At 39.0% G+C, this 12,300-nt stretch overlaps 1 protein-coding gene and 1 pseudogene across 1 annotated transcript in view; one reads left to right on the plus strand and one right to left on the minus strand.

Moving 5' to 3' along the window:
- Window positions 1-1,048: 1,048 nt before the first annotated feature.
- LOC102772828 lies at window positions 1,049-2,272 on the minus strand (annotated as a pseudogene).
- A 6,053-nt stretch (window positions 2,273-8,325) lies between these two features.
- Window positions 8,326-12,300, plus strand: part of ARHGAP32 (Rho GTPase activating protein 32) — a 104,460-nt gene continuing 100,485 nt past the window's right edge. The window contains 1 exon segment of the mRNA XM_006775092.2: window positions 8,326-8,531. Within this exon segment, the coding sequence (XP_006775155.1) occupies window positions 8,416-8,531 (116 nt within the window). The 5' untranslated portion in view covers window positions 8,326-8,415.

Here is a 12,300-nt window from a genome sequence, read left to right on the forward strand (position 1 = left end):
GAATGTCATTAATGGCAGTAGAGGGTGCAAGAGCCCATTTAGGTTAGAAGTCAAACAATACTTGCAACCTCTTAATATGTCATACCATGGAGAGCTGCCCCACTTTTACTTGGTTAAGTCATTGCAAGGTTATCTGTGGTCCTTTGGTTACTTTTTTTCTTTGTATTTTCTAACCTTTTTTCCATTTTGTTGTTCATTCAATTAACATTTTTTTTAGATGGCTGGTAGAGATAAGGCAGAAAATATAAAACTAAAGCATTCAATATAGCTTTTAGGAATTAGTGACTGAAAACATGACAGCCAGAGGAACCTGTAGAACAACACTTGGGATATAATCAGCAAGATCCAGACTGTTAGAGATTATATTGGACCTGGCTTCGTCACAAATATATGACAGGAAAAGGCGAGAAAGCCTTTAAATCATAAGAGATCATCTATTAGCTAAATATAATGTGTGGACTTTTTGATTTAAACAAATCAGCTATTGAAAAAAAAAGATTCCTGGCCATTGGAAAATTTTGACAGGAAAAGGCGAGAAAGCCTTTAAATCATAAGAGATTTAAAGATCAATTAGCTAAATATAATGTGTGGACTTTCTGATTTAAACAAATCAGCTATTAAAAAAAAAGATTCCTGGCCATTGGAAAATTTTGTACACTGTCTGGATATTTGTGATATTAAGGGATTAGTGGTTAATATCTTTAAGTGTGGTAATGATATTTTAGTAATTTAATTTTATGAGAATTTTGATTTCTTATCTAAAGGATAAACCCAAAACCTAGATTCATGAAACATCTTTCTTTAGTTATACCTTCCATTCTTTCAGCATCTATTATTTATATATATATTGTGTTGCAAGCATACTTTATAGGTACTGTTTCATTTGATGACTTTGGTTGCAAAATGGTTAGGCATGGTTATTCTATTCAGATGAGGAAATTGAACCTCAGAGATCTTGTTTTATTTATTTTGATGTTTAATGATTTCAGGACTTCTTATTTGCCCACTGCACCCCAAGGGGGTTAGGGTGTTCCCTGCTCCTGAAGCTTTAATGCCTCAGTAGTTTGGGGTCAACCTCATATAAGTCTTTGCTGTCCACAGTCCTGCTGGTGGTAGTCTTTTGGATGGATTGCATAGAGGTGTCCAGGGTGTCACCAAGATTGAAGTCCTCCCCTTCCTCCAGCAGGCGGCAGTAGATGTTGATCAACCTCCTGCTTGACCTTGATATTCAGCAGAGCTTCCTACTCCTGGCCCTGGCCCTAGCCCTGGCCCTGCCCCTACGCCCGGGTCTGGGGCATCTCTGACTCCAGGTCAGCTGGATCCTGTTGAACTGTTCCATCTGCATGGCATTGCCCATCTCCACCTCCCTCAGGCTGTTCTCCAAACTGGCCTTCAGATTTCTCATTGAGGCCAAGTCGATCTCTAAGGACTGGACCGTACATCTCAGCTCTGTGACTGTCATCTCAGCAGCTCCTATCTCAGTGGTCTGCGAGGTGCCCACTGTGGCGCTCTCCTCAATGTGCTGGCACCAGTACTTGTCTCACTCCTCTTGGTTCTTCTGAGCCAGCTCGTCATACTGGGCCCAGGTGTCTGCCATGATCTTGCTGAAGTCCTGAGATTTGGGGGCACCCAACTCCGCGGTCAGCCCAGAGTTGGCAGTCTGGCTTCATAGACCATTTACTTCCTCCTCGTGGCTCTTCTTCATGAAGAGCAGCTCCCCCTTGAGAGCCTCGCTGCCTGTCTCTGGCTGCAGCCCAGTGACATGGGTGTCAACCAGTGACCTTGTGGAGCCCATTGATGTCACTCTCCACAGACTGGTGCATGGCCAGTTCCATCTCATCTTGAGTCTGAAGTCATCATCAGCAAGATGGGCATCGTCTACAGAACTTGCAAAGATCTGAGCCCTCAGACCCTCTCTGGTCAGAAGTAATGCCCCCGTCGCTGACCCTTTTTCTCTAGGTGTTCCCGGATTTTGCTCTGTATTCTCTGATTACCAGCTCTCAGGCTCCTCACTCTCTCCAGGTAGGAGGCCAGGTGGTCATTCAGGCATCGCAGAGTTTCCTTCTCTGTCTGGATGCCCCCAGATCATGGCCATGCCTCTGGACCCCCAGCCATAATGGATACTGGTGAAGTGGGACATGGAAATCCTGGAGCCCGAGCCTCTGGTGCCTGCATAGACACTGGCCCTGCTGTTGGCCAGCTGGGCTGGTGGCTGAGCAACTGCCCGGCGCCCAGGGTCGGGTAAGAAGCTGGAGCAGGTGATGAAGCTCATATTGTTCAAAGAAGAAGGCGAGAGGCCAAGACTCAGGTTCAGGCTGCTGATCAAACTTCAGAGATCGTAAGGAAACTACTTAAGATAATAAGCGGCATAGAAGGAATTTGAATCATTTGAGCTTCATTAAATTAAAAAATATCTACCATTATTTCTAAAATGGAAACCATGGATACTCAAAAATACTACTGTTAAAAAAATACCACTGTTTTCAATTACTTTTATATTTAACTTGACTGCTATTTATAACAGTGAAATAGTAGCTGATGCATTACATACCAGTAAGCAACGAGTTAGATTCTAAACCTGCTTACCTTACCACAAGGGAATCGTGATATAACTTGGAGATGCTGAATTGAAACAAAAAATAGCTTCGTTATTTTGCCAGTTCTCTTGGAGACATTGTAAAATGTGCTTTGCATTCATGGTATCTTTGGGAAATGTCAGATGAAAAGCACCACACATAATAACGTTAATGTCTGGCTCCAGCACAATCAGAAGGAATAGGCAGATATTCAATTCCTAGCTAATGTGTCACTGAAACTTATATATAAGTCTGTATGGTTTTAAAGAGCTACCTATATTAACTTCTTTTTACCTTCCTATTGTATTTTATTCTTCAAAAGTTTTACATTATTATCTTTGCAATTGGTAAGTTTTACCAGAAGAAATTTCTATAACAAAAGATAATGGGAAAAACGCCTGTCTCCTGAAATAAATTTAAAGGAGCAGGTAGAAACTTAATGCTCCTTTCTAGGAAAATAAAACTGAAGAATTACTGATACCAGAGTAGAAGTATATTTATTTTATCATTACTATTGTTTTCTTAAACTTTTAAAAAAAGTTGAGAGAGAGAAAGGTGTGGGGGGCGGGGGGGGGGGAGAAAGGGGGGGGGGGGGGAGATACATGATGTGAGAGAGACACATCAATCAGTTGCCTCCCATACTCAGCCAGCCGGGGATCTAACCCACAACCTTTCATTGCATGGGGCGACACTCCAACCTACTGAGCCACACTGGCCAAGGCTATTGTTTATTTACTTATTTATTTTTTTTTACTGTGTTGCTGTTCAGAACTTCTTGAGAACAAAAGAATGAATACCAGTCAACTTCCCTGGTTTAAACTTAATTGGCCTAAAACAGGTTATTTTGTAGCTTGAACTTCTATAATCTATGCCTTCAAAATTTAAAGCGGAAAGCAAAATCCTGTAGAAAGCCAGAAACCTCATCAGGACACCTGGACAGACATTTTCTGGTAGTTTTTGCTCTCCTAAACCTATTCCCCACACACTGCTCAGAGGCCCTTGGCCAGCACAGCCCTGGTGAGGGGTGAGAACAGAATGTTTACAGGTTCTGCAAGTGGAGACCTTACTCTCTCCATGGGATCGAATCTGGCTTTTTTTTTTTTTTTTCATCAAAGCGTTATTTCATTCAGCTTTCTTCCCCCCTTTCTGTGGTATTCCTTGCACCGTCTTTCCGTGTATCTGCAGTGGTAACAGTACCAAGTTTCTTTTCACATTTTCGCACACCATCCTTCTTGGTTCCCTTAGCCGCAGAAGCGGTGGCAGCTTAAAAACATCCATCGGAAACATGTTTATTTTAAATCAGAATTGTAGATGTCAGATTAGCGTCTATCCTTTGAGGATGGGGTGAGTGTGATGGAAGAAAAGTGCTCCTAATTCTGTAAGTGTTTTTTAAAACGTTAAGTAACTAGTTACTGCTGACTCCCACTTTTACTCTTGCCACCCCCTGTGGGTGGCAGCTGAGAGGGTGGGCAGGCTGAATAAGATGAGTAGCTGCTGCTAAAATTACTTCCCTCTCAGATAAACACAGTCGAGTGAGCTGTCCAGGTAAGGATACCAGTAGGTAAAACATATGAGTAGATGAAAGCATTCGATGTATTGGCATTTTTCAAGTAGTGTAGTTGGAGAAATGCTAATAAGTTTAAGCAATACCCTGAGATTTTCAAGTATGCAGGCTTAGTATAGCCTATTTATTTATTTAGTCCCAATTTCCCCCATAGTGATTGCATCCTAGTCCCTCCCAAATCTTCCATTCAATCAAAATTCTAACTCATTATAAATGTTCAATAATATAATATTGAACATTATATTAAAGGATACTCAGACTTCATTATCTTTACAAGACCTTTTACTATACCAATTGTGACATAATTAGTTCTTAATTTTCAACACTGTACCTTTACATTAATTAACTGGTCCACTTCCTTCTTTAGTCCTATAGATTTACTCAGATAAAAATATTGTTTTAGTCAATATGGTCATTTTAAAAGATGAGTGATTCTGTTAAATTTTTTTTTTTTGGCCAGTGTTTTCATTTAATCACTATATGTAGATGTTGTATTTTTGTGGTCTTTAACTCATTGCTAGGATAATTATAACTTGTTTTAGACTTTATATGTTAACAATGATATAGTTTTGATTTGTGTGTTGTTTTTTTGTAGATTGAGAGCAAAAGTGAGTACCCCCTCAGACCAGTGAAGATTTCCTGAGATATCTGGAATCTAATGTATCTGATAATGCAAACATTTCTGTTCTTACTACCTACTGAGTCAGCCAATAGAATGCTGAAGTTAACACAACTTTCCTGTTTTGTGTGTCCATGGCTGGGTAGTTGTATGCGTTGTTCTCTGTAGCCTCTGACTATTTTAATTTCATTTTGTAGAATATGTTAACGTTGATACCATGTCCTCCCCCCTACCCCCCACCCTTGGCATGAGAATACCTTGAGCCTCCTGAGTGTTGGAAAGTATTCCTGGGTTGGATTTTGTGAACTTTTAAATAGGGAAGCAGTAAAATAAAGGGATGTGGCTTATGAGTTTGACAGTAAGTAGATGCAGTCTCCGCATTTACAGACATTGTACGGACATTAGATTCCGTTATCAATGAAGTGCAAATACCATGGATTTGGGTCTTCATAGGTTGGGGTGGGAAATACGTAGAGAAGGGATTACAGTCATATTAATGCCTGATGATCAGGTTGTGAACCAGGTAGGAAAGGCAACCACAGGGTCTTCAGCAGCAGAGCCCTCTGAGAACTTCCCAGCTTCAAGGATTGGATCGACTGCTGTCTTTCCTCCCTCCTGCTATTCAGTACCTTCTGTTGGTGCTGGGTTTTCTTTAGCTCCAGAAGAAGGGAAAAGAAAACGGAACACGTTGATTTCGAAGTTAAAAACAATCTTTAAAAATTCTATTAGCAGAGTCGACCCTGTGAGAACAAGTCTGGGAAGGTTTGCTGGGTGCGTGTGTCAGATTGGTGAGAAGGATTAGTCAGGCTGCCCTCATGTTCTGTAGAAAATAGTGCTGACAGTCCACGTTCCCGGGTTTGAAAGGGCTTGAGGAAGTGAGATAAAGAAAAGAAGTGAGTTGAAAGGAAACGTGGGATTAATAGAAACATCTTAAAGGAGTTGAAATTGTTTAGAAGGAAAAGAAGATCCAGGTAGTTAAAATAGTATTTAAAAATCTGGTTCTTTACTGAGCGGTATAAAAGGTTATACTTAAAATTAGTTACTGATTTTTGGAAGGGTTATATGTGCATGATAGAGTGAAAACCTGTCTCCCCCTCCCTCCTTTTCTGTGTTTTTTACTTTGGAGACAACACCTGTCATTGATGCTGTCCTTCCGTGGATATCCTGCACATGTCTAGTCATGCATGCTTCTTGGTCTTCTTCGAAAATGTGAATTGCAGCACTTTATAGACACTGTTCCATACCTTTATCTCTTTCTTCTTTGCCTTAAAGTGGCCTTAGGGTTTCGTTCCATGTTATGGCCAGTAGGGCTGCCTTGTGTTTCTCATTTAACTGTATACTAGTAGCATTCCATTCTATGGCTAGCCCATAATTGAACTATGTAGTTTTCTGTTAATGGGCAAGTAAGGTTGTTTTTGCTATCTCTATTTTGTGATTATAAAGTTTACTACAATGAATATTTCTGTTCACCTTTTATTTCCACATGTAAAAATAATGGAATGTCCTAGAAGGGGAATTGCTGAGCCAAAAATAGGCGCATTTTGAATTTTGGTAGATTTTTGCCAAATGTTCTTGCACAGAGGTTATGTCATTTTATATTCCCATCAACAGTGTATATTTACTTTCCCACATCTTGTTTCAGTTTGTTAAACCCTTTAAAAATCTTTGCCTGGTAGATTGAAAAAGGCATCTTATTGTGTTTTTTGCTTTTCTATTATGAGTGAAATTAAATACTTAACTATGTTTTAAGGTCCTTTTATATTTTTCTATTGTTATTCTGTTTATGCTCTTTGCCTGTTAGTTATCTTGTGGGTTGTTGAGTCTTGCATATATGTGGGAACCCTTTATATATTACTTGCTATATACCAGTATAGATCTCCAATATATATTTTTTGTTTGGGGAAGATTTTAAAATTTGTAAATTTTTTAAATGATTCAGTTTTTAATGGTTTCAGGGCTTCTTAAAATTATAGTTAGAAAGGACTTTCCCACTGTGAGATAAAAGCTTTCCTACGATTTTCTTTTATGGTTTTATTTTTTCATTTTAATCTTTGATCCATTGGAAATTTATTTTGCGGATGGAGTGAGGGAGGTATTAAATTTTATCTCCTCAGAATTTTTGGAATATGATAGGGGATTTATGGCATAGAGAGATCTCAATAACACATTAATTTTTAAAATGATTCAGGCCAAAATTTGCTATGGATTTGTCTTGAGTGGAAATTATTAGACTAGTTTGCAATATACCTCTGTGTAAATTGTTCAGGAATTTTTTCCATTTTTGTTGCTATCAAGAACCATTTGTTTTCTAAATGTATTCCCAGGCTTGAGAATGAATTTTGGTTTCTAGCAGAAATACATTTGATGGTCACAGTCAGTAGATTAAAATTATACAGAGTTTTGAAGCAGTAAGGTTAATACAGTAACACATTATGTAAGATATAATTTTATAGGAAAGAAAAAAGTACAGTATTGTATAAATAAAGTCAGCTAGGAGGTCTCTTTTTCTTATTTTCAAGTATGAAATTCAAGGGTACCCTAGTGGATGCCTTTACAATTTTTTTTATCTGATCAGATTTCATAGATAATCAAGGCCCCGTTAAAAGGCAGAAACCTATGGCTATCTGACTTGTGAGTGGATGGTACCAGGATGGCCGTTTTCTAAGTAACAGTTGTGTTGTTGCCTGTTACAGATGCTATACTTTTCACTCAATTCCCAGAAAGTCATTTTATTGCTGCTGTTGGCACCTGTATATGAAATTATGTGCAAAAATGTCGCATGCTTTTTATTTGATATAATTTTTGCATGCCTTTTATTTGATACTAGAAGCCTGATGCACAAAATTCGTGCAAGGGGCTTGGCCCTCGCAGCTGGATGCTTGTTCTGCTGTTCAGTCTAATTAGCATATTAGCTCTTTATTATATGGGATAATTTTCAACATCTTTTAACTTAGGATGCTTTTTTTTTTAAAGCCATGGACAGACAAGCTTGGCTGTGAATGTCCTACTTTGGATACCTGAGCAAAGGTGTATATGGCAGTTCTTGCTGAGAGGAAGGAAAGATGGGTGTGTTACATTAGAAGGCATGAGGTTGGCCCGGTCCCTAGACTTACCTTGTCTATAAATTGTGATCCTCCTTACCTGGGAGGCCTATAACTGTGCCCCTCAGCGTGGTTGGCCCAGGAGAGCTTTACCCATAGTGTTACCCTTTCTAGTTTTCCTGTTTATTTTTCTTAAGTCTGAAATAGCAAAAAGATATACGGGAGAGAAGCATGCCTTTTGAAAACATCTAATGTTAACTTAAGTGGACACGTTCAGAAGAGACAAATGGTGATGAAAGAAATGATAAAGAAAGACTGAAACGCCCCCTTCCCCTTCCTTTGGGCTCTGCATTGGCTTATGTAGGTCACCTCCCAGGGCCTTGGGCAGTGGGCGGGGTCTGATGTCACAGGTGTAGCAGTCAGTGCAGTGAGTATGTGGTGTGTGATTTCCTGTCTTACCCACTGTAATTAAGCCGGTGCGTAATAGACTGTGGCCGGCATGGTCACATATCACTGGTGTGCCGGCCACGCACCCGAGTGCCGGTAAATAGGGCTGGACAGCCTGAACACTGGCCTTCCTGACTCCATGCCTTGAGGTACACTTTGGACGACAGGATGGAGACGGAGAGTGAGAGCAGCACTTCAGGGGATGACAGTGTCTTTTGGTTGGATTCCGAAGTTGTCACCCAGGTGACTGACAGCGAAGGGGGAGGAAGGGAAGAAACTTGGAGGTAATTATGGAATCCCTAGTCCTCTCTCTCTCTCTCTCTCTCTCTCCACCTCCACACCCCCTTCCCATCCTCTGTGTTTTCATCTCTTCTCAGTAAGACTTTCTGTTCTCTGGGGGATGGTTTGGTGCTGTAAGAGGACAGGTTTCTAGTTGTATATCACGCTCTTCACTCCCCAGCTTGCCCTGAGCTTGTAAAATGCATGAGAAATGACTTGTTGGAACACCAGGAAGAGAAGGTGTCAGACAGGTTCTGGAGTGGCATTTCAGGAATTTCAAGTAGAGACTTGGAGTGAACTACTACCCCTTCCTGTGCCTGATTTGTATCGGAGAGATTTAATCTGAATTTGAATATAATAGGACTTTCTTTCTCTATTTTTAGAATGTGTGTGTGTGTGTGTGTGTGTGTGTGTATGGCTGCTTTTGGTGCCATACATTCATTTTCATTAAGCATAAATTCATTATTTCATGGCTTTAATCCTTAATCTTCTTTTTGGCCGTATGGCTCCCTCCCTCTACCCCCACCAGTCTTGGTTTTGGATTTCTGACTGTAACTCCACAATTCTCCAAGTTGGGGAAGGCTCTCCAGGTTCAATGATGGTGAAGAAAGAGGTCTCACTCGGCCTGTGGACACAGGGCCATTTGTTTGTTAATTCTGTTGCACTGTTACAGATTTTAGGAGGCTTGATTTTGGCTTTTCTTTTTCCAAAAGGCTTAGCAAATTAAAGTTTTTTGGAGGCATGAACAAAATCTCTGGAAGAGTGTGTAATACAGATTATCATTGCCACCCACATGGGCAATTAAACATCATTTATAATTTTACCTGTGAGTACTCAGGTAGGTGAACATACCATTATTTCCATCAGATCTTGTCTTTGTGTTTAGTGTTCAAAAAGAGTATCTCTCTTTCTCAAGGTAAAGGATTTCTGTATCCACAGATTTCATTTTTAAAGTCTAGGTTAAATGACGAAAGGGATTGGATATTGGGATCTCTTGATAACTCACACTAAATGAGCTAATCAGTGGTTAAAACGAAGAAGACATATGTTTTAAATTTTGAAAAATAATTTTAATGCTCAAAGGAACCATTTTATTAGCACATGGCATTCTTGTGCGAACTTTCTCACTCTCTCCACGACTTTATTTAGTCTTTCTTTTTTGAGTGTGCCATTTTTGTCCCAAGGTTGCTGGAGTTACTCACTCCTTAGTTTTCAGTGTGGTCATTCTCATGGACAATCAGTACGAGTAAAGTATTTATTTTGTTTGCATTGATACTGTTTGACCCGGTATTAAAATTGTGGGGTATTTGTCAAAGGAAGAAAACAACCTGGACTCTGTTGTTGTAATAGATTCGGTGCTGTGAGCCTCCATTAACTTGTTAGGCAACAAGAGCCTTCCTGGGCATGTGCCCCGACTGTGAATAGAACCAGTGACCTCTTGTTTCCTGGGTCAACGCTCAACCACTGCGCAGCACCAGCCGGACAAGGACACTTCTTCTTACATCTAGCACTGTGGGAAGTTGCCCAATCTCATTCATGGCAGTAGTTCAAAGGTGTCTACCACTGAGTCACAGATCTCTCATTTTCTAATTTCTTACTTGTAGAGGGAAGTTAATGTCTCCCATTTCTCTATAGTAAGATAGTTCTTGGAGTGAATATTTAAAGATCATTAGAATCCTTAGAATAGAATAGTCCTTAGGGATTATCAGAAGGGGAATGTGAGGCAGAAAAGGAAAAACAAATGTTTTAATTCTTTTAAGGAAGAAAAATTCTACTCAGGAGTTGTTATATGCAGTGTACTAACCCAAATATATTACATACAGAATATTCGTTATCTACTCCTATACAGTAAGTCTTATTTTACCTATTTTCTAGATTAAAAAATTAAAACTTATAAAGCCAATTGACCTTATTGTCAGAATACAGTAGAGCAAAATTCTGAACTCAGGTGTAACTGATGTTGAAAGTGAAAGACTAGTTTTAGAAAAGATTTTTGATATGTTTGCTGCTAAGTGTTATGCTCTGGTCAGTGTAATAACTGCTGAAGGCTGTAACAGATAAGCTCAGTTTTGTGAGGAGTTTTGAGCATCCGTGATGTATAGCTATGTAACCAATATAAAAGTGAGTTAATGCATACAATCATGTGACCTTATAAAGATACGACCTCTAGGATACCTAGCAATCATTCCTGACTCACAATCACGAAAAGTTCTAGTTCTTTAGCGTTTGAGGGTAGGAAGGGTTATTATATAATCTTTCTTATTTTTTATAGAATCTTTCTTAGTCTTCTCTAACATCACATTATTGGCAGATAACATAGCCTGGCAAGTAGGACATGTAGTTTGAAGCAGTTACAGAGATGATATGGTGCATAATTGAACCACATTTTTAGAACTATCTTTTTTTTTTTTTTTTAATCCTCAACTGGGGACATGCTTAGAGTGAGGAAGAGAAAAGGAGAAAGAAAGAGAGATTGATGTAAGAGAGAAACATCAATCAGTTGCCTTCTGTATGTGCCCTCACCGAGGATCGAACCTAATCCCAGGTAAACGCCCTGACCAGGAATCAAACCTGCGACTTTTCAGTGCATAGGACGATGCTCAACCAACTGAGCCACTTCAACCAGGCAGAACTGGTATATCTTTAAAATCAGAGTCTGCAGATGCCCGGATCTCTCAATCAGATCTTCACTTTATCTCCATTGTAAGGTAATTGATTTTAAATGAGACAAGAAACTTCTAACTTCCGTTACACTAGATGATTTGGTGAACATATTTTCATTTTCTTGGCATGTCTATTGCTTTATAGCATCCCAGGACTAATACAGTCCAAGAACTCAGTTGGTTGCTTTATTCATGCACTGCCTTATTTAAAACGGTACCATAAGTTAGATGTTGCAGCAGTAGAAATAGGTAACAAGGCTTGGAATGTGGTGTTATATTTCTTTTCATTCTTGTTTTTAATCACATTGAGGACAGTTTACTTTAATGGCTAAATTCTTCTGGAAGTTCCTGCTTTTAATACCTTGACGGTTCCTTTGTCTAATGTAGAAATTCATGATCTGGGCGTGCTCAATCACTTTTTATGGGTTTGGAAGGCTAGAGAGGTAGCATTAGCAACTAACTATTGACATGTATGCCAATATCATACTCTGAAACTACTTATCCTTAATAATCTATTATGTACAATGCCAAAAAAGATGTGTATTTTGCAAAAAAGGTTATATTTATATTACTTTATAACCTTTTATGTGTGATCTAGAGTATAGTTTAGCCATTCACATACTCTTTTAATATGTGAAATATAACTTGCACCTAACATACCCCTACCAGTGTTAGAGAAAAATAATAAAATTAATTGTAAACAGCAGAGTCTTATGTGAACATTGCTTTATCTCAGAAAATTTTATGCCATATTGGAGTATAGCCATTAGCCTGACTGCCTTTATAATCTGTGAAATGAATCTGTCTTAATCATGGGGCATGCTAGTACAAGACTCTCTTGGTATTTCAGTCATTAAACTCTTTGCGATGGAATCTAAGGTGAGCCTTTTTTATATCTGTCTGTATAAGGTTTTTGAAGTTCAAGACAGGACTTAGAGCACAGAAACTATATAAAATTTCCTAGTTATTTAGTTGTTTATTCACAGTTAAAACTTTAAAAACCTATTTTTCCTTAACTTTTACATTTAACTTAAACACTTTTGTTTTTAACCACATTGAGGACAGTTTACTTTAATGCCTAAATTCTTCTGGAAGTTCCTGCTTTTAATAC

This window comes from Myotis davidii, unplaced genomic scaffold (assembly GCF_000327345.1).
Source record: "Myotis davidii unplaced genomic scaffold, ASM32734v1 scaffold148, whole genome shotgun sequence".
Lineage (NCBI taxonomy): Eukaryota > Metazoa > Chordata > Mammalia > Chiroptera > Vespertilionidae > Myotis > Myotis davidii.